This window comes from Carassius auratus, chromosome 19 (assembly GCF_003368295.1).
Source record: "Carassius auratus strain Wakin chromosome 19, ASM336829v1, whole genome shotgun sequence".
NCBI classification, from domain to species: Eukaryota; Metazoa; Chordata; class Actinopteri; order Cypriniformes; family Cyprinidae; genus Carassius; species Carassius auratus.
The window spans coordinates 18,755,741-18,777,002 of record NC_039261.1 but is presented as its reverse complement, the minus strand read 5'-3'; the positions used below and the strand labels follow the sequence as shown (position 1 = coordinate 18,777,002).

The following is a 21,262-nucleotide window of genomic DNA, read 5'->3' as shown; positions in this document are numbered from 1 at the left end:
GCCTCTGATTGGCCACTGCATTCCTGTGAAACAGCTACTCTGCAATCTACAATCTTTTTTGGTTGCTGCATTTTTGTAAACATAAAATTTTAGATTATTTCAATTAACGTTATAAAACTAGCAAGCTAAGCTAGCGTCAAGGCACATGACAAAGCACGAAAAGCAAACGAACAGACAGATTCAACTGAATGCGAGTCATTTACGATGAAATCACTCCGAATCGGATCACACAGCTGTGAATCATTTGATTCAGACCTGGATTCGGGGCGTGTATCAATCATTTGATTGAGAACAGAACTTCAAAGCTCATATTTATTAATACTTTAATTTATCAATGATGCAATAAATTGATCAAAAGCTACAGCAAAAATGTATAATGTTAAAAAAGATTACTATGTTCAACTTTCTCTTCATCAAAGAATGCTGAAAAACTAAATATAGCTATCACTGTAAATTGCCTTTTAAAAGGCATAGACTACACTTTCTCACTAATGCTAATTCAGGTGCCATTTTATAAAATTTCTTGAATATACTGTATGCATAAGTAGGCTAATGTTTACTCATTTTGCATTTTTTTTTTAATTAGAAATTATTTGAAATTACACAAAATGTTCTGTTCACAAGTGTCACTTATCTTTAATTTTTCTTTGTTTTCTTCACAACTCTCCTGATAAACAAACAAACAAACAAAAATATCCAGGCCAACAATGTTTGAAATAGCATGTTGATATTTACGCAATAATTATTACAATTATGTTTGTTTCACTCTTAGTTTAGATTACTATCATTTCAAACATGCAATAATTAATTCACATCTGTATGGTGTTTTTATTTATTTTAATATTTCAGAAAGAAAAAAAAAACTTGATTTACTTGTATCCGAAACCTGACTTTCAATCTTAAAATATGAAAAACCATCATAGAATATGTGAATTATTGCATGTTTGAAACGATGGTAATCTAAGCGAAAACTGATGTTATTGTGAGAGCAGCTAACAAACACAAACTCTTATTATTTTGTATTTGTGTGATGCTGAATCTCTCCAGCAGGAGGCAGAGTCTGAGCCTCAAATCATCCTCACAAAATCCCTGGTTTCTTTACAGATTTTATTATATAGAGTAATCTTTCCTTGCATAAAAGCGTTTGATAACAGAAATCAGAATAACAGAAGAGCATATTTTTGATCGATTTGGCCTGCTACGAATGTGCACATTGACTTGGCATGAAATAATGTGTGCAACTAATTTGAGTTAAAGCACTATATTCAGCTGCGGTGTGTAAGCAGTCCATAAACAACATTCACAAACAATGATATTATGATGTTTTATAAAAAAATGTAACAAATATACACAATGATTATATATGCATATATGCAAAAAGTGCTCTTTTCTTGGCTTTTATAACTGTTGAGATCAGATGCTGAAGTTGTTATTTCAGATCCTCGTTTTCTGATCGTCAACAGAACCTCGGCTCTGTAAGGCACGTGGGTAAAAGTCTTATTTTCACATTAATAAACAAACAGCTTCAGCTGAGAGTCTCAAAATCAGCAGAATTCATATTTCATCTCTATAATCCAGATCGTCTTTGGCTCACAGTTCTCTTTGGTTAGTTTTAGTGCTGTTAAACGATTAAATCGCATCCAAAATTTTTAGTTTACATAATAAGTGTGTACTGTGTATCTTTATCATGTATATTATAAGTACAAACGCATGCATGTATATATTGTAAAATATTTACATGCATATACATTTATATTCTTATATTTTATATAAAAAATATAATACATAAAACAAATTATTATATATACACACATGCATGTTTTTGTATTTATAAATACATCATTAATATACACAGTACACACTCATATAGTATGCAAACAAAAACTTTTATTTTGAAAGCGATAAATCGTTTGACAGCACTTTATTAAAAACTTAAATCAGCTGGATTCGATCAGATTTATCGCTCATAATCAACTTACGGCTTTATAATACTGTAAATTCACATAGGGTCTCTTGGATTTTCTTGGTATGAGTTCACATGTCCCAGAATCCTTTGCGTCAGGAGTCATGTTCCTCTCTGTGTTTGCCTGTTTCACGTCAGCGAAGCAGATTTTCCCTGAAGCTTATAATGATTGCTAACGAGCGACTGGCGTCATACACGCGCTCTGGATATGGAGAATGAGTTCATAGCTGAGTAAGCATCACCTGTGCTGTACACATGTGTGGATTTGGTGTGTTTAGTTGTTCCTGAAAAGTGCAAATGTCACTTTGTCTAAAAGGCTGTTTATCAGCTGATTGGACAGACGGGTGTCTGTGGCTCAGATCTCCTCCTCATCGTTCCCAGAATCCTGTGCGCTCTTGGTGTCGGTGTCGAGGGGCGAGATCACAGCGCTGCTGATTTCACCGAATCTCTCCACGACACACTGCGCTGTCACACGCGCCTCGGGCTCGTGATCCCAGCACTCCTCTATAGTGGAGCTCAGCAGATGAACGCCCTGAGAGAGGGACAGAGTAAAAATCATAATAAATAATGAAAATAAGATTTAAAAAATATATTATTATATTATATTAAATATATAATTAAAACGCATAATAAAAACAAAAGACAACAACAAATAATAAAAACGAGTTAAATAGATTTAAATAAATACTATAAATACAAAAAATAAGATTAAATGAAATGCATAAATACATGATTCAAATATTTTTTTTATTATTAAATAAAGATTAAATTTTATTATTAAATTAAATGTAATAAAATATATAATTAAAACATATAATGTAAAAAAGACAACAACAATTAATAAAAACGAGTTAAAACAAATAAAAAAAAAACTATAAATACTAAAAATAAAATTAAATGAAATATATAAATACATGATTAAAAAAATATATTATTAAATAATAAACATCTAAAAAATTATTATATAAAAATAAATATATAGTTAAAACATAATAGAAACAAAAGACAAGAACAAATAATAAAAAATTAAATAAATGAATGGTTATGATAAATAAAATAGATTTACATAAAAAATTGGTAAACATAGTACTAATTAGGTTAAAATATTTAAATAGATTATTAAATAAATACATCTACAAGTAAAGGATACAACAGAGTATAAAAATATTAAAATAAATAAAACATTTGATGAAAATATATGAATTATAAAATAATAAATAATTTTATAAAAACTAAATCAATAACATAAATGTGTATAAAATAAGTAAAATAGATTAAAATAAATAATACAATTTAGATTTATAGAATTAAAAATCTACTAGCACAGTACTATAGTGAGTATATATATTATAGTTAAATGTTAAAGTTTTTTTATTAAAAATTGCTTTAATATCGATTTTATTGAGTTTTATCTTTTTAAATATGTTCATGGTTTTAATTATTTTAAGTTTAAAATAAAAACTTGGAAATTAGATGAAATAACAAATGTAGGCTTTTTAGATTGAATTCGAATTAGATTCAGTTAACATTTTGGTTTATTTATGATTTTAGTTTTAGTTCACCTTAATAAGCCTATAATATGCTGTAAATAAAAAAGTGGAAATATGAGCAGCTTCACAGCTCCTTAGCATTACACAAGCACTAGAAGTGTCTCATGTCTGTGATTATAGTCTTCGATAATGCAGTTTTACGTCAGTAAGGTCAAGCGGTGCTGGTTTAGTGAAGCGTCAGGCTCTGTGAGACTAGTTTAGCTAGTTACCGTGTGGTTAGTCCAGCTGGCCGGTATCTCGGGTCTCAGTTGGTCTCTGATCACATCATCCTTCATGCTCTCCACACACAGATGATCCTTCAGCTTCCCGAACGGAGGCTCGTACTCCCGCACATCTGCACACACACACACACACACACACACACACACACACACACACACACACACACACTAGCATGAGCTCTTGGGACCTAGGGACCTAGAGGGGAACTGAAGAATGGCATTGTGGGAAGTGCGTCATCATGGTTTTAACCAGCCATTCACAACAAACTACACAAATCTGTCTGCTTCCTGCCGCAAATACTCTTGAATCTGAAATAAAGACCCTTAAACAACAACAACAACAACAACAACAAAGCCGTGGAGGAAGTGCATACAGCAGAGACAGGAAGTGGGCTGTGTGTCATGACGCGTGTCACGGCTGAGTTCATCACAGCGACGCTTCCTGTTTTTGTCACATACATTTCTTGGGAACTTCAGAACAGAAATTGAATTTTGCTTTTCAGTAGATTTACAGAAAAGCATCGTTCAAGCTCTGTTCTGAAGTACTCAGGAAATTCATGAGTCAAAAACAGGAAGTATTACATTTTTGCTAATGATCAATCAAATATATATAAATATTATAAAATCTTTTTTAAATAATAACTGTAACATATATAATATAATTACACACACACACATGATTTTAATATGTTTTTATATTTTATATATAATTAATATGTTTAAGAAAACCATCTTTTTGGGTATTTCTCTTTATTTTCAACAATACGTCTTTTAAATATTTGGGCCCACTTTATATTGTGTCCCTAATACTTGTGTAATTACAGAGTAACTAGATGTGTACGGAGTATGTAACCACAGTGTAAGCACAGATTGGTACATAGTATCTACAGCTGTGATGTTTGTGTAACTACACACATGTAACACCACACTGAATGGTATGTGTAAGTACTAATGTGTAACAGGACATTGGTAACAACACTTTTCGTAATGAAAGTACAGATGTGTAAAGTGTAACACTTTATATTAGATTTATCACGTAATTACTCTGATGTTACACAGCAGCGGTCAGTAAGTTAGGCTTTACATAGAAATTGTGGTTGGTGTCCAGAATATTAAGTTGACAGTTCCTGAGGAGTAACCGTGTAATTATACTGGTATTACAGTGGTGCACCAACTCCAACTTGAAATCCAACTCCTCCCACTTTACATATCCCTAAACCTTCTTTTCTCCACCCCGGGATCCCATTTTCACCCCTAAAACTCACTTCTCCACCCCTGGATCCCATTTCCACCGGTAAACCTACCCATCTCCACCCCATCCCATTTCCACCCCTAAACCTCCCCTTCTTCCCCCCACTGGATCCCATTTCCACCCCTAAACCTACCAATCTCCAGCATCCCATTTTGACCCCTAAACCTCCTTTCCTCCACCCCAGGGTCCCATTTCCACCCCTAAACCTCCCCTTCCCCCCCCACTGGATCCCATTTCCACCCCTAAACCTACCCATCTCCAGCATCCCATTTTGACCCCTAAACCTCCTTTCCTCCACCCCAGGGTCCCATCCCCACCCCTGGATCCCATTTCCAACCCTAAACCTACCCATCTCTAGCCTAGGATCCCATTTTGACCACTAAATCTCCTTTCCTCCACCCCAGGATCCCATTTTCACCCCTAAACCTCCCTTTTCCACCCCAGGGTACCGCATTTTCACCCATAAAACTCACTTCTCCACTCCTGGATCCCATTTCCACCGGTAAACCTACCCATCTCCACCCCATCCCATTTCCACCCCTAAACCTCCCCTTCTCCCCCCACTGGATCCCATTTCCACCCCTAAACCTACCCATCTCCAGCATCCCATTTTGACCCCTAAACCTCCTTTCCTCCACCCCAGGATCCCATTTCCACCCATAAACCTCCCCATTTTCAACCCCCTGTAGATCCCGTTTCCAAGCCTAAACCTACCCATCTCTAGCCTAGGATCCCATTTTGACCCCTAAACCTCCTTTCCTCCACCCCAGGATCCCATTTCTACCTCTAAACCTCTAAAACCCAAATGGTTCTAATTACTATAATATATATTGCTGGTACAAAATTATGAAAGTAAGTTATATAATTCCTGTTACATGAGTACATAGTAAAGTGAAACAAAAAAACCATCTTGTTACACAAGCATCCTGAGGATTATTACATGTGTGTAGTTACAGAATATTACAGCTGTAGAAACTATTAACCCATGTGTACTTACACTGTGGTCACATACTCTGTACACATCTAGTTACTAAGTACACAAGTATTAGGGACAGTTAATATAAATAGGTACCAACTATTATATAAAATAAATGTTATTAAATATAATAGTCGATATCTACATTTTATAGTGTATGTTTATAATGACATATATTTATAATTTTGGTGTAATTATCATTTATAACACTCATCTACTATCTATCCATCCGTCCATCCATCCATCTATATCTGAACATCTAATCTTTTTAATGATATATAATATTAAATGCTCTATAATATAATATGATATGATATGATATTATATGATATCATATAATATTTGTATTTTATATTTAATATATATATATAATTAAGTTTTTTAACTACATATTTTGGGGCATTTATCTTTTATCTATAATTTGTAATTATATATCTTTTAGATATTTATATTTAAATTCAACTGGGCCTTTTTCAAGATTTATACATCATTTCTACAACAAATTCTGTTTGGAGATGGTGTGTGAATGTGTGTGTGTGTGAGAGAGAGAGAGTGTGAGAGTGAGTGTGTGTTTGTGCGCGTGTGCGTGAATGTGAGTGTGTGAGTTAGAGTGAGTGTGTGTGTGTGTGTGTGTGTGTGTGTTTGAGTTTTAGTGAGAGTGAGTGTGTGTTTATGTCTGTGTGTGTGTGTGTGTGTGTGTGTGATTTTTAGTGAGAGTGTGTGTGTGTGTGTGAGTGTGTGTGTGTGTGTGTGTGTGTGTGTGTTTGTGTGAGTGTGAGAGTGTATCTGTCAGTTCGCGTGTGGGTCTGTGTGTGTGTGTGTGTGTGTGAGTGAGTGAGTGAGTGATGAGTGTGTATGAGTGAGTGAGTGTGTGTTTGTATGTATGTGTGTGTGTGTGTGTGTGTTTGAGTTTTAGTGAGAGTGAGTGTGTGTTTGTTTATGTCTGTGTTTGTGTGAGTGTGTGTTTGTGCGCGTGTGCGTGAATGTGAGTGTGTGAGTTAGAGTGAGTGTGTGTGTGTGTGTGTGTTTGAGTTTTAGTGAGAGTGAGTGTGTGTTTATGTCTGTGTGTGTGTGTGTGTGTGTCTGTGTGTGTGTGATTTTTAGTGAGAGTGTGTGTGTGTGTGTGTGTGTGAGTGTGTGTGTGTTTGTGTGAGTGTGAGAGTGTATCTGTCAGTTCGCGTGTGGGTCTGTGTGTGTGTGTGTGTGTGTGAGTGAGTGAGTGAGTGATGAGTGTGTATGAGTGAGTGAGTGTGTGTTTGTATGTATGTGTGTGTGTGTGTGTGTGTGTGTGTTTGAGTTTTAGTGAGAGTGAGTGTGTGTTTGTTTATGTCTGTGTGTGTGTGAGTGTGTGTGTGTCTGTGTGTCTGTGAGTGTGAGAGTGTATCTGTCAGTGCGCGCGTGGGTCTGTGTGTGTGTGAGTGTGTTTGTGTGTTATGGTGAGTGTAATCACTGATGGGCGTGTCTTACCTCCGATAGCGCTGCATCTGGACGTGATTTCCCACAGAACCAGGGCCATGGAGTAAACGTCGGCCTGTTTGAAGGACTCGATGTTCTCCAGGTCCATCCTGGACTCCAGCACCTCAGGAGCCATATATCTGGCCGTCCCCACCTGAGAAAGACCAGCAGAGCTTCTGTCAACTCATATAATGAACTTAAGATCACGTTATCGGACAGATTTAACTCTGTTTGGTGTGTAATGCAATTACATTTTAATATAAAACATACTACAGACCTTTATTTTAAAATGCTTGTTTTGTTGCTAATATCACTGTGTTGTATCAGAAGTGATACAGAAATGTAAAACAAACAAGAAACAAATTCTGCGTAAATAATGCTTTCATTTTCATTTTTCTAGAAAAGTGTTTGTTTTACACTTTCAGTTCAGCATTGGTCTGTGTCGTAATGTTTTTTATTTATTTTTACACATACACTGAACTCACTGAACCTTCAATATCTCTGTCAAATAACTGTATACCAAATTAACAACAGACAAATGGATAGATAGATACGTGATTTTTAAAACATATGCATTTTGAAAGAAAATGTTATGAAATAGTAAAAATAAAATAAATAAATAAAATGCATTTATTTATAAGAATAATTTTTTCTCTTAAAATACATGGCTTAAAACTATTTCTAAAAATAACCTTTACATAATCTCATATATCTAATATAATGAATTTATTATAGGAATATATGTATTAATTAATATATGCTTTATTCATAATTAATTATTATATTTAAATACTACTATGTATTCATTAAAAATAGATTATTTTAAATATAGAATTTATATATATATATATATATATAAATATATAAAAATTGATAGCCTGAATGCACTGTAAGTCGCTTTGGATAATAGCGTCTGCTAAATGCATAAATTTAATTTTTAATATATTAATTAATTATTTAAATTATACGCTAATACTTTAGATATATAACACATACTATCTAAAGTATTAGCGTATAATTTAAATAATTAATTTTTAATATAATACAGATAATAAATAATAATATACATTTATGACTGAAAATGAGCCAGGGCTTCGGTCAGCAGTGATGTCACACTCTCACCTGTCCGCTGTTGGCCAGTTCTTCAGGAGTCATGGAGTTATGGAGTCTCAGACTGAGACCGAAGTCACACAGACAGCAGCTGAGGTCCGACTTCACCAGCACATTCACACTCTTCAGGTCGCGGTGCACGATGGCCACTTTGGGGCGTCCGCACGGCGTTCGGTCAGCATGGAGATGAGCCACGCCCCTCGCCAGAGACATACCCAATCGGCACAGCTCGTCCCAGCCAATCACGTGCTGCGTCAGGAACTCCTGCAGGTTCCCTCGCTCGTGATAGGCCGTTATCAGCCAATAGCGTCGCTCCATCTTCCGGTCCTCGGCGGTCAAAAACTGAAGCACGTTTTCATGCCGAAGTTCGGCGTCGGAGAAAATCTCCCACTCTGTTTTCCACGATGCATACTCTTCGTAGGGAAATATTTTGACCGCTACCATCTGGAAGGATTCATCTGTCGCTCCCTGCTTGAGTTTGGCTCTGTAGACTTCAGCGAAGCGGCCTTTCCCCACTATAGCGTCCAGCTGGATGGGGAGCAGCTCGGTGTTGTGGTTTAGGCTGTTGGCGTTGGCCGAGTTGCTGTCGGATCGGTCGTCGTCGCTCATGATGATGGCGCAGGTCTCGCTGTCAATGCCTTTGGTTTTGGGTGCTTTGAGGTTCTGCTGGTGGAACACGCGATAATAGTAGACGGCGGAGAGGAGAACGACGACAGCGATCAGCACAGGAACCACAGTGACCAACAGCAGAGGCGGGAGAGTCTTCTCAAGGTCTCTTGGATCAAGTGGCACTGCACAGGAACACCAGAGGAACATTACTACCGCTTTACTCAGAACAGAACTATTACAAGCATTTCTGTTACCTGAAATATCAAATAATTTAATTTTACATTTCAGGAACAGATGTCCCCTGATCAGATGTCAATATCAAAGTAAAATATATTCAATTTAAAGTTGTTTACTCACTGATTGTAAACTACATTGGCACAATCACCAAAGATGGACCAGTCAAAAGTAGTTATTTATGTAAATGCAATGCAAAAATAGAATGCGTTATTTCCTCCTTCAACATATAACTCTGTAGAGCACTACTAATCCAGATTTGGAAATCTGAGGAAGTGTGTATCTGAATAAGGGTGATACAATCCAATTTGGCTTTGAAAAACCAGCACAAAGGTAAAATGGATCAGCTCATCCTGAATTGCATAGCATGGATTTCCAAATCCAGATCATATTGATCCAGATTAAACTTTTTGATCAAAAGTCCCCAGGGATTTAAACGTAATTTTTCGAAGCTACGAGAATAAGTTTTGTGCACGAAGAAAACAAAATAATGACTTTATTCAACAATTAATCTCCTTACTACTGTATGTCCTTACTATGTTTCTGGGCCCTGATCATGGTAGGACCCTTGCTGTCTTTGGAGGGCCAGAGAGCTCTCGGATTTCATCAAAAATATCTTAATTTGTGTTTTGAAGATGAACAAAGATCTTAGGGGCTTGAAACGACATGAGGGTGAGTAATTAATGACAGAATTTTCATTTTTGGGTGAACTATTAATTAAGCCAAAAGAACCCAACTTACCAACTTAAAATAAATAAGGAATTAAAACAATAAATAAATAAATGATAAAAAATAAATAATATTTCAACCTAAATTATAATATATATATATATATATATATATATATATATATATATATATATATATATATATATATGATAATTTATAATATATATAAAAAAAGCAATGAAAATGACAAAAGTGCATACAATTATGAAAATGTAACAAATAAATAAAATAAATGTTAGAGGGTTGTTTTTTTGGGGGATGTACTGTCCATCTTAAATGTCATACAATTTATATTGTAAACAATACTGTATAGATCTGCTGAAAATTAATTTCTAATCTGATTGTCTGACTTGACACAACTTCCGGGAGTAAAAGCACTCAAAATAAAAATAAAAAATAAATAAATAAAAGCTTTATGAGCACTTCTGAGAAAGTAATAACTAATCACTGAACTAATACAATTCTTGGCATTGAACCGTTGAAACAGCGTCAGGATTTAGTTTGAGTTGCAAAATTCACAAACAAAATTACCATTCTGCTTAGTTCTCAATATTATACCATTTTACATATAGTCTATGAATTCATGTGTTTGAAAATGCAAAAAGAGATTTGTTTCTCAGTCTTTTTTCTTCTGACACATCACAATTCCTCAGAAAACTTTTTAACAAAAAAACAACGAATAAAGAAAAATGGCATCTTATTTAAATGTGATTTAGAAACATTTAAACACTGGAAAATGACAAAAACCAGAGGCTGAACATCACTTTTGCAGTTTTCACATTTGGAGAGAGATATTTTCTGCACCAAAAGTTTCCTCTCAGAATCACATGACGCAGCTTCCTGTTTAATTCATCTAAAACTAGACTCTAGTCAGAAGAAGAAATAAACGTTAGTGGTCCTTTCCTTGCACAAAACTCCCTAAAGATACACGTTACAGTAAACAGTAATGTGCAACCAAACACAAAACACACACGTGCACACGCAGACACACAGAAATAACACACGGCTATAAAAACAAGATTTGAGCATGTGATGATCTTCAGACACAGACAGGAAACCACACGTCTGAACGCTTCAGCAGCTCCACGGAGACATTATAAAACAACGGCTCGCACAGTTCACCCCAAGAACGCTTTTAAACTGACACAACACAGTGTGAAAGAGTCAAAACTGGGTCTTAATATTCTTATTCTGATCGAGAACTGCCCAAGTGAACATCTGACTGAAACATCTGCACTCTTCAAAAGATTGGAATCATTAAGAAAAAAAAAAATGTTTTTTAAATGCATCTCTTCTGCTCACCAAGGCTGCATTTATTTGATAAAAAATACAGTAAAAATAGATATATTGTGAAATGTTTTTTCTAATTTAAAACAGCTGTTCTCTATATGAATACCTGTTGAAATTTAATATATTTCTGTGATGCACAGCTGTATTTCCAGCATCATTCCTCCAGTCTTCAGAGTCACATGATCTTCAGAAATCATTCTAACATACTGATTTACTGCTCAAGAAACACTTCTGATTATCATCAATGCTGGAAACAGTTGTGCTACACAATATTTTTATGGAAACTGTGATGCATTCTTATTTTTCAGTATTCACAGATGAACAAAGTTTATTTGAAATATAAATCTTTTCTTACATTATAAATGTATTTACTGGAACTTTTGATTAATTTAATGTGTCCTTGATCAATAAAAGTATTATTTCTTTCCAAAGACAGCAAACTTTTACATTTCCTGGACCTTTACATGAGAATAGCACAAACTTTAAAAAATAAATAGTTTATGTAAAAATAGTAAGTTATTGAAAGGAGGTGATATTGACTGTGCATCTTTTTTTATTAATATTTTATTTTCATATTTTAATTTTAGTTTAAGTTTCGTCTTCTTTATAATTGTTTTATATTTCTATATATATTCTATTCCTGTTCTTGTTATATTAGTACATCAACAGAAACTAATAACTCTTATTACTAAGCTCTTAATATAAATCTTATCAATGTCGAAACTAGTGTGGTGCCTCCTATTATTATTACATCTTATTTTTCAGGAATCTTTGATGAATAGAAAATGAAAAAGAATAGTATTTCAAATAGAAATGTAACAATATAAGTGTCTTCACTGTCACTTTTGATCAACTGAATGCATCCTTGCTGAATAAAAGTATTCATTTCTTTGATAAATGCGCTCTAGCTGCTGTCATTCACATCTCACTCACCGTCAGTGAAGTAGAGGCGATCGTTGCACTCTTCAGCATTGCAGGAGCAGATGTAGAAATCCTCCATGCCCTTCACCTGCTTCATCTTACAGACGCTGTTGTTGTAGTCTGTCAGATACTGACCGTGAAAGCGCACCGCTGGATTGTGACACACCGTCTCCATGATGGGACTCCCATTATTCCTCCACCTGAAACACAACATGCACAAAGTGAGCTGACTGGCTTTTATCAGAGAATACCAGAAGTGTGTCCTCTTTAAAAGCCACCAAATACTGCTTTAAAATGCTTTGAAAGAAATTAATATTAGAATTCAACAAGGACGCATTACATCAACAGTAAAAAACATTTATAGAGTTACATTAGATTTCAAATTTAAAATAAATTCTGTTCTTTTAAACTCTCTGTTCATCTGAGAATCCTAAAAAAATGAAATGCATCACAGTTTCCATAAAAATATAGTGCAGCGCAACTGTTTCCAGCATTGATAATAATCAGAAATTTTTCTTGAGAAAACACATTTTTAATTGTATAATATTTTATTATTTTTACAGTATTTTTCATCACATAAATGCAGCCTTGGTGAGGAGAAGAGACTTATTTCAAAGACATTAAAAATTAATATATGTTAGGAAATGTTTTCTTTTTGCAGTATTAGGCTTGTATTCTAGCCAAAAGCAATAGTTTGCAGTTAAACACGTTGTTATTATGGATTTGTGTCAGTTTTTCACTCAGGACATTAACTGCTGGATTATTGTGATGTTTTTATCAGCTTTCATTCTGACGGCACCCATTCACTGCAGAGCATCCATTGATGAGACTCTGATACATTTCTTCAAATCTGATGAAGAAACAAACCTGTCAAATGTTATTTTTAGGATGAGCTACTCCTTTAAACTCTTTCTGTCACGTCACGGTCACTCGGACTATCTGTTTTCACTCTCAGAGTTTGTCTGCGACCCAACTGAACTATTTCCTGCAGGATTTTCTGGAAGTCAGACAGGATTTCCTGTATCCCAGCGAAGCTATTTCCTGATTAACGCAGTCGTAGGCAACATTCATACTGAATGGATACAGAGAGTTCATGCAGAGATTGATGTCATAATGTCTAGACAGCAGTGAAACCGAACGCAGATTCTGTATTTGAGAGTCTGTAAACAAAAACATAGATGTAAAACACAGAGAAGTGACACATACCAGGCACTGGCGCAGACCTCTCTGGGATTCTCACAGATGGAGGAGAGGTTGCAGGAGGATTTGCAGACGCCGGTGGCGTTACACACGGTAAAATCCCTGTCACAGAACCTACAGAGCTGATGGGGTCTGAACCCTCCTATAGCTTCTGATGTAGGCACTGCAAAACACACACAGAGAAATATATAATATCTTAATTGGAATTTCAAAGGAATTTAACAACGCTTAAAATATTTACTCGCATGTAGCATTTTATTGATTCTGTTTGGTCGTTGTGTGCACACAGCAAGCTGTTTTAGTGCATGTTGCTTTAAATGCTAATGAGCTCTGCTGACCCCGCCCCCTCTTCCGAGCAGCTCTCTGAGAGACAGTCAACTTTAGCTGCAATCAGTGTGAAACTTGCAAACAAGTACACTATGAGGAAAGGCCATTTGCAAAGATTCTTCGGATGAGACGTTTAACCAGGGTCCTGTCTCCCTGTGGGCATAAAAAAAAATCCCAGTATGTCTTTCGTGTGTTTACTGGTGTGTGGGGGGAGTTCTGGCACACTATGGTGGTGTCACTGACAATAAGCAATAAACAATATGACAGTCACTCAGGGCGGAGCTAAGGTAAAACACCAGTCTAGTCTTATGCTGAAACGCTACTGTCAATCTAACTATTGTGGGAGGAGCTTGTGTGTGTGACATCACACAGACAGGCATCTGAGAATGGCTTGATTTGAGAAACGAGAAATTATTTAACAAGATAAAAAAAAATACTCTGGGTGGAATTTATCATTGTAGGGTAGATGTGTTTCAGTTCAAACAACACGTAAAAGTGCATATCGCATCCGATAACCCCTTTAATGTTTATTTCAACATTTATGAATTACGTTACATGAAAAAAAAAATACATGAAAAGGTTGTATCATTTACTTTATTTTATTTTAATATTTAAGTGATTTTCAGTTAAAATCACTTTTTTAATTACATTAATTTAAATGTATATTATATTATTTTATTTTATTTTATTGAGTATTGTATTTCTACATTTATTTTATTTACATTAATTTAATGCATTTTTTAATTATATATAATTTTATAATATATTGTATTTTTCATTATATTTTTTACATTTTTTATATATATATTTATATATATATATTTGTGTGTGTGTGTATAATATCTAATAAATGTATGTATGTATATATATATAAATATGTGTAATACAGATGTGTGTATGTTCCTCTTGCCGTGCTGTGCCATGTCTTGGCCTGCCTATTCTTCCCCCTCGGGGTAGTTTTTGTTGTAGTTTTGTTTAGTTTTTACTATTAATAAATATTCTTATCTTCCTGCATTTGAGTCCTCACCTCATCCCTTCACCCGACCGTGACAATATGACACTTATTATAACTAGATAAGAAATGTTTATCTTGATTGACTCGCCTTATGTAAAACCAACACAATTACTGCAGGCGCTTTATGAATCAATTTTACATTCAGCACAATATAAATGCAAATATGCCATTTTCAGATTTAGCTCAATGCTGATGATCAGTGAAATATACTATGCACTGAAAACCAGACAAACACCTGATGGAGACCTCAAACAAACACAGCACGTATGAAACCGCAAACACACACCTACTCGGTGCAGATGATATGGTAAATAGAAGGAAACCACACACACACACACACACACACACACACACACTCCCCCACTGCACTCACATGTCCGGTCATCAGGTTTTTCCAGCAGAATGTTTTTGTTGCACTCTGGTCCCGTACAGGCGCACAGACGGATGTTAGGGCTCGTGTTGCTGATCGACAGCACACAGTCCGAGCTGCTGTAGTCGTCCAGCATCACACCTCTCAGTGGCTGTGTCCGGTCATGACACTTCGTCTCCACCGTCACGACTCCAGCATTCCTCCACCTGAGAGACAGAAACGGCAAGCTCAGCTCTAGTTCATGCAGTCACTAGCATAATACTCATATTATTCTGCACAGTGCTGTATGTCTGCACAGTATCCTGATGCTCTACTACATTCGTCAAAATGCACAGTATTATAACTGAACACAATGTGTGTGATACTGTATCCTAAAATGCATTGAGCTCAACCTTTCATTTCCAGTGTTATGACATTTTTTTTAAGTGATATTACTGATAAAATCACATCAGACTGTCAAAAGTGGGCTGAAAATTGTATCCCTTACTGTATTCCTCAAGTGTAAGTTGAGCAACGCAGCAGTGTTTAGTTTCTGAATGAATCTGCGTTTTGAACGAATCGGGTGAATCAATGATTCAAAGATCCATTCATTGAAAGAGCCGTTTACTGAGTTCCTGAATGAATCAGCAGGCGGATGAATGAGTCATAAAGACATTTACAACCACCTGCCGGCAGATTTACTTTCTTAATGGGGGGATAGTTCACCCAAAGTTTTTTTTTTATGTCATAATTTACTCAAACCTGAATGATTTTCTTTTGTGGAACATAAAGAAAGTATTTTGAAGACTGTTGGTAGCAAAGCTGTTTTGGTTACCGATGTCTTCCATTGCATGAATGAAAAAAACTATAATAAATGTGTAATAAATTGTATATTAAAGTTAAAAAATATATATATATATTTCTAAAACTCCTATAATTCAGTAAATATCATTTAGTAATGTCAACTTAATACTTTCTCATTTACCCCCCCAAAAAAAAAAAAAAAAAAAAAAAAAAACATTTAAACAATCTTTGGGGGGAATTTTCACAGCCGAATGTTAATTGTGATTATTAGATTGATTAATTAATCAACACATAATATAATAAATTAGATTAAAATTTTAAATTTACTGACAAGCTGATGATAATTAAAGGATGCCACAGTGAATTATGAAATGTTCATCTTTAAAATGTGCTTTTACTTTCACATGTTAGTCACAAACGTCATAGCTAGTTCACAGTATATACTACACATTTAACAGCTGTACTGTGTCCAGATAGTAGATAGTAAGAGAAACAGTACGTCAGCTGATTTACATCCGCGTTTGTGTATTTTGGGTCGTTGTTCCTGTATCTTCTGCTGCATGGAAAGTGAAATAAGCTCCTGTTGCATTTTACATTTTCATGTAATAATCACTAAAACTACAAAACCCATAATGCAGCAGTGTACAGGTTGGTTTGGATTTATTACACATCTATATCAAAGATGGTTTTGTCATTTTACATCACAGGAGAAACTTTTAAAGTTCTCTGGTTCTTCCAACTATATTCTGGTGCCTTAAAAAACCTTCATGTATCCGAAAAGAACTTCCTGTAAAGGATCATTCACCCAAAAAAATGTAGGTGCACTACACCTTTAAGAATGATTCAGGTTGAAAACTTTTTGGTTTTATTTTTAAAAAGGCTTCTTTGCTTCAAGACTTTGTCATTTCTTAAAGGGGTCACATGATGTTTTTTAAAGATCATTATTTTGTGTATAGTCTACTGTACACTGTTGTAGGTCCTCTATGCCCCGCCTCTCTCAAACTTGTCGGAAACTTTAAACAGGAGCAACAGTTTAAAGTAAAAAATTTCTTCAAAATGGCTTTATTTCTAACAATCATATAGCTCTTCACTTCTCAAGACACTAACTGGTGGACTGGAGTGGTATGGATTATTGTTTTTATCAGCTGTTTGGACTCTCATTCTGACGGCACCCATTCACTGCAGAGCATCCACTGCTGAGCAAGTGATGCAATGCTACATATCTGATGAAGGTACAAACTCACCAACATCTCAGATGGCCTAAAGGCAAGTGCACTTTCAGTAAATGTTAATGTTAGGTGAACTACTGCTTTAAGTAAAGAATGCTGCATCACGTCTGAGCGTGTTGGAACAAACTCCATCGCAGTTGCATGACTCATGTTCACGAGTGCATCATACCAGACGGCGGCGCAGACATTTGGACTCGGGCAGGGCCTTGATACGCTGCAGTTTACGTTGCACTCATTCGCCTTGCAGTTCGCCGGCTGAGGGTCACATGACTTACACACTCTGTCTGGATTGGCTGTGTCGAGCAGAGCTGATGCACCTGAGACACAAACAGAGGAGAGATCAGAACCAGATTGAGACACTCTTATAGCTTTCATTAATATTTTGAATTCATCTTTGTTTTAATGGCAGTTAAAGCTTTAGTATGATGTTTTTTTGTAATTCTTTGAAAAGTTTTAATAAACTAACTTTTAGACTCTAAACACATGAAAAAAAAAATGAAAAAGCAACAGGCATCTCAGAATCTGATGACATAATCGTCTCAACATTCAGCTGGACTTGCTTCAGTATCTGCGTCTGCCAGGAAAATAAACGCCAACACATGCTGCATTGGGAAATTATATATCTGGATCTTCAGGATCTCTTAAATGCAACCGGATGTTTATGTTGTTTCATGCTAATCTGCAGAAACATCTGTGTGGACGGACGCTGCGTTTTACTTTAGTGATGAAGATACAGGACAAAACACCTGCAACCTCATTTAACAAGAATTCATTTTTATCTAATCTAAACACGTACAAATCTAAAAGGTCTTCATCAATTTAAAAGAAACTTGTTTATGATCAAATTAATTTAACACATAAACCCACTGCAGCCCAGTTTGGGAAACCCTGGTGTGATGTAACGTTTAATGCACTTTATGATGTTAATATATATATATAAAAAGATTAAAGGCAATATATATTTCAAAGATTATTTAAATTTACGATTTCTTTTTACATTTTACTTATAGTTAGATATCATTTTTAATAGGCCTATTTTATTATGGCTCCATCGCACTAGTGAAACTTTGGTAAATATTTGAACGATGACGCACTACAGTAATAACTCTTTATATCGTGACAAATATCAGAGTACAGTAAGTGAATAAACACAGAACAAACACAATTAGACAACAGGAACAGAATTGGAGCGTTCCGAGCGTTCCAAGCGCGCGCGCACACACACACACACACACACACACTAGGAAACGTGTGTCAGGCTCGTGTTGTCTGACAGTTTCAGTCACTGAAAGAGGAACTAATAATTAATCTAATTACACCCCATAAACACTGAGTGTGACGCGAAGCGGCTCGCAGCGCACCAGAGAAACGCACGCGCTCGCGGATCACAGCGGAGTCCGCGTCTTGAGAGTCGCGTCGCGTCGCGAGTAACGAGACAGAAGCGGAAACTCACCAGACAGCAGACACACGAGAAGAAGCGATCCGAACGCGACGGAACCGAGCCGCTCCATTCCGTCTGACCCCGGGTGTACACTGTTAGTTCGGCTCGAGCCTCATCCTCCTCCCTCGGCTGAGAGGAAACGCGCGGAGATGGACGTGAGTCACTAACGCGACAGGAAATGTTCGTGAAGAACGCGCTCTGAGGGAGGAGGAAGCGCTCCTTTTCCTGCTTGACTTTCTCAGAACCGCTACAGCTGCCTCGTCTGTGTCAATGCACACTGCGCTCACTCACTAGACAACACTTACAGCACCACATAGACAGCATTACTGAGCTCCCTACATAGACGACATTCTAAGTCATTTCAAGTGAGTTTCCTATAAACTGTATCTGTATCATTTTCTCAAAACCTAGATAAAGTTGCCTATCAGCATTTGCCATCTCATACCTAGGAGTATCATAAACAACATTACTGGGCATCTCACTGTAGTCTCAAAATTGAATATTTCTACATAAACAACATTTCTGGGTGTTTTCTCAAGAGTGATGTCTACATATAAAGCCTATCATCATCTCAAAACCTAGTGAGCTTCCTACATAGACGGCATTACTGCGCATTATATTCTCAAAAGTGAGTTGTCTACATAGAGAACATTCTAAGGCATTTCCTATAAACACAACATTTGTATAATATTCTTAAAACCAGATGAGTTTATACATAACAACATTTATGGTCGTCTCAAAACCTACATATAAAACAAAGGTGTCATCCTAGTATCAAGAGCGAGTTGCGTACATAGTTTTTTTAGGTTTCAGTCTCAAAACTTGTGAGTTTCCTTGTGAGAAACACAGTTACTAAACTCAGAGTTGCCTAAATGGATAACATTTTAGACATCATAATCTTAAACTACTTACACAGACTGCATTTTTAGGCGTTAAAAAAACAGAGACTTTTGGAACGTCCTATAACCTAAAGAGCTGTCAACCTAGACATAAAACTGATAAGAACCCTACGTAGACAGCATTTTTCAGGAGTGAGTTGCCTACACAGACAATGTTTTAAGGTACATGCCCTTAATGAGCAGTCCATGCACTTAAAAAAGCAGACAGCAAGACATTTGCTCTCAAAAGTTACCCATACACTTATTTAGGCTGCATGTGCCTCACATGGTGAGCTCGACGCCTACACAGCGTGCAAAACGCCTGCCTGCAGAAGACATTAAAAACACTGTGAGCTGCCTGCCTAGACAGCATCATGGGCACACAGACATCGAAGTCAATAATCTCAATATTTATACTGTCTATCTAGGTGGCACAATAAGTTTTGCAACACATCTCCTAAACGAGTCACAAGTGAGAAAAACAAAACAAGAAATGAAATCAGTAGCACCAAATCTAGACCAAAGCATCTGCGTATAAAGAAAGCAGAGCAAACAACTGATGCACAGGAAGTCAAATTAAGATAAGTCTCAATTACTGAGAAATTATTCAGTAATAGCACTGCGTAGAAACTGCTAAATATGGTCAGAAAAATAAACTTTCAAAACAAGTTTTTCACAGTGAATTGTAATTTTGAGTCTGCATGTAACTTGATTCAAGAAAGTTTACTGGAAAGCAACATAAAAAGAAGATTCAAAATCACATTGTGATTGTGTTTAAGCATGCACCACAAATTGTATCTCTGCTTTTCAGGAGTATGCATTCAGGTTTACTAATGACGATTAAATCAAGACAACACTGATCAAGAAGTATTGTTGCAGTGCCGGCCGCAAGAAGAGATCTGTTGTCGTTTATCACCACGACAAGATCAAATAGCATTCTCTGAAATCAGTGCAATGCTTGAGAAATTCTGTTATTCCATGGAAAGGGCCGATTAGTCGGTCTCTTTACCACCTTTAACTGGAAATGACGTCAAGACAAAAGGTTTATTTTTCTGCATCTGTTTCACGCAATTCACATCTACATAATAACTAACAGCGTCTAGAACATGATTAAACCCAGATGCTTTCGTTTATGAACTCACACTGGACTTGTGCAAGCTGCAGGTCTCTTGAATATAAATATATATAAAAAATGCAGTTTTAAACGATTTCACTGCTATGATTATAGACTTATAGACTCTATTGCATGCTAGGCTTTTTTTCAGAAACAAAACCAGAAGAAATTTGTGTGTCCCACAAAGCAATTGTAGGCACCATAGCCTAAAAATCTAGTGAGTTTTCATACATAGACAGCATTTACAGGCTATATGTGACCCTGGACCATAACATTTGTTACACTGAGATTTATACATCATATGAAAGCTGAATAAATTTGTTATGATAGGATTATATTTGGCTCAGATACAACTATTTGAAAATCTGCAATCTGAGAGTGCAAAAAAAAAAAGGTCAAAATACTGAAAAAAAATTATCACTTTTTAAATTATCCAAATGAACTCTTAGCAATGCATATTACTAATCAAAAAGTAAGTTTTGAAAATATTTTGAGTTTCCTACATAGGTATAATGAGTAGTCCACTGAAGGTGAGTGAAGATGAACCCAAGTGCAGTTTATTTACAAAGTGCAATCCAAAATCTAAACATAATCA

General features: G+C 35.8%; 1 protein-coding gene across 1 annotated transcript; it reads right to left on the bottom strand.

The window, feature by feature from the left end:
* Positions 1-1,901: 1,901 nt before the first annotated feature.
* LOC113119703 (TGF-beta receptor type-2-like) lies at positions 1,902-18,913 on the bottom strand. The gene is made up of 9 exons (XM_026289319.1): positions 18,688-18,913; positions 17,404-17,551; positions 15,226-15,428; positions 13,517-13,673; positions 12,323-12,510; positions 8,540-9,318; positions 7,430-7,571; positions 3,723-3,847; positions 1,902-2,495 (listed from the first exon to the last, which is right to left on the bottom strand). The coding sequence occupies exons 1-9, from the start codon at positions 18,743-18,745 to the stop codon at positions 2,319-2,321; spliced, it is 1,977 nt and encodes a 658-aa protein (XP_026145104.1). The 5' UTR covers positions 18,746-18,913; the 3' UTR covers positions 1,902-2,318.
* Positions 18,914-21,262: the final 2,349 nt, after the last annotated feature.

Bases quoted from the DNA above. Each gene is read 5' to 3' on its own strand.
- LOC113119703 (XM_026289319.1), bottom strand. From the start codon at position 18,745: ATGGAGCGGCTCGGTTCCGTCGCGTTCGGATCGCTTCTTCTCGTGTGT. The intron at 9,319-12,322 runs GTGAGTGAGATG...GTTCCTGTGCAG, and splicing joins TCGCCTCTACTTCACTGACG to TGCCACTTGATCCAAGAGAC. The intron at 3,848-7,429 runs GTAAGACACGCC...GTGTGTGTGCAG, and splicing joins CAGATGCAGCGCTATCGGAG to ATGTGCGGGAGTACGAGCCT.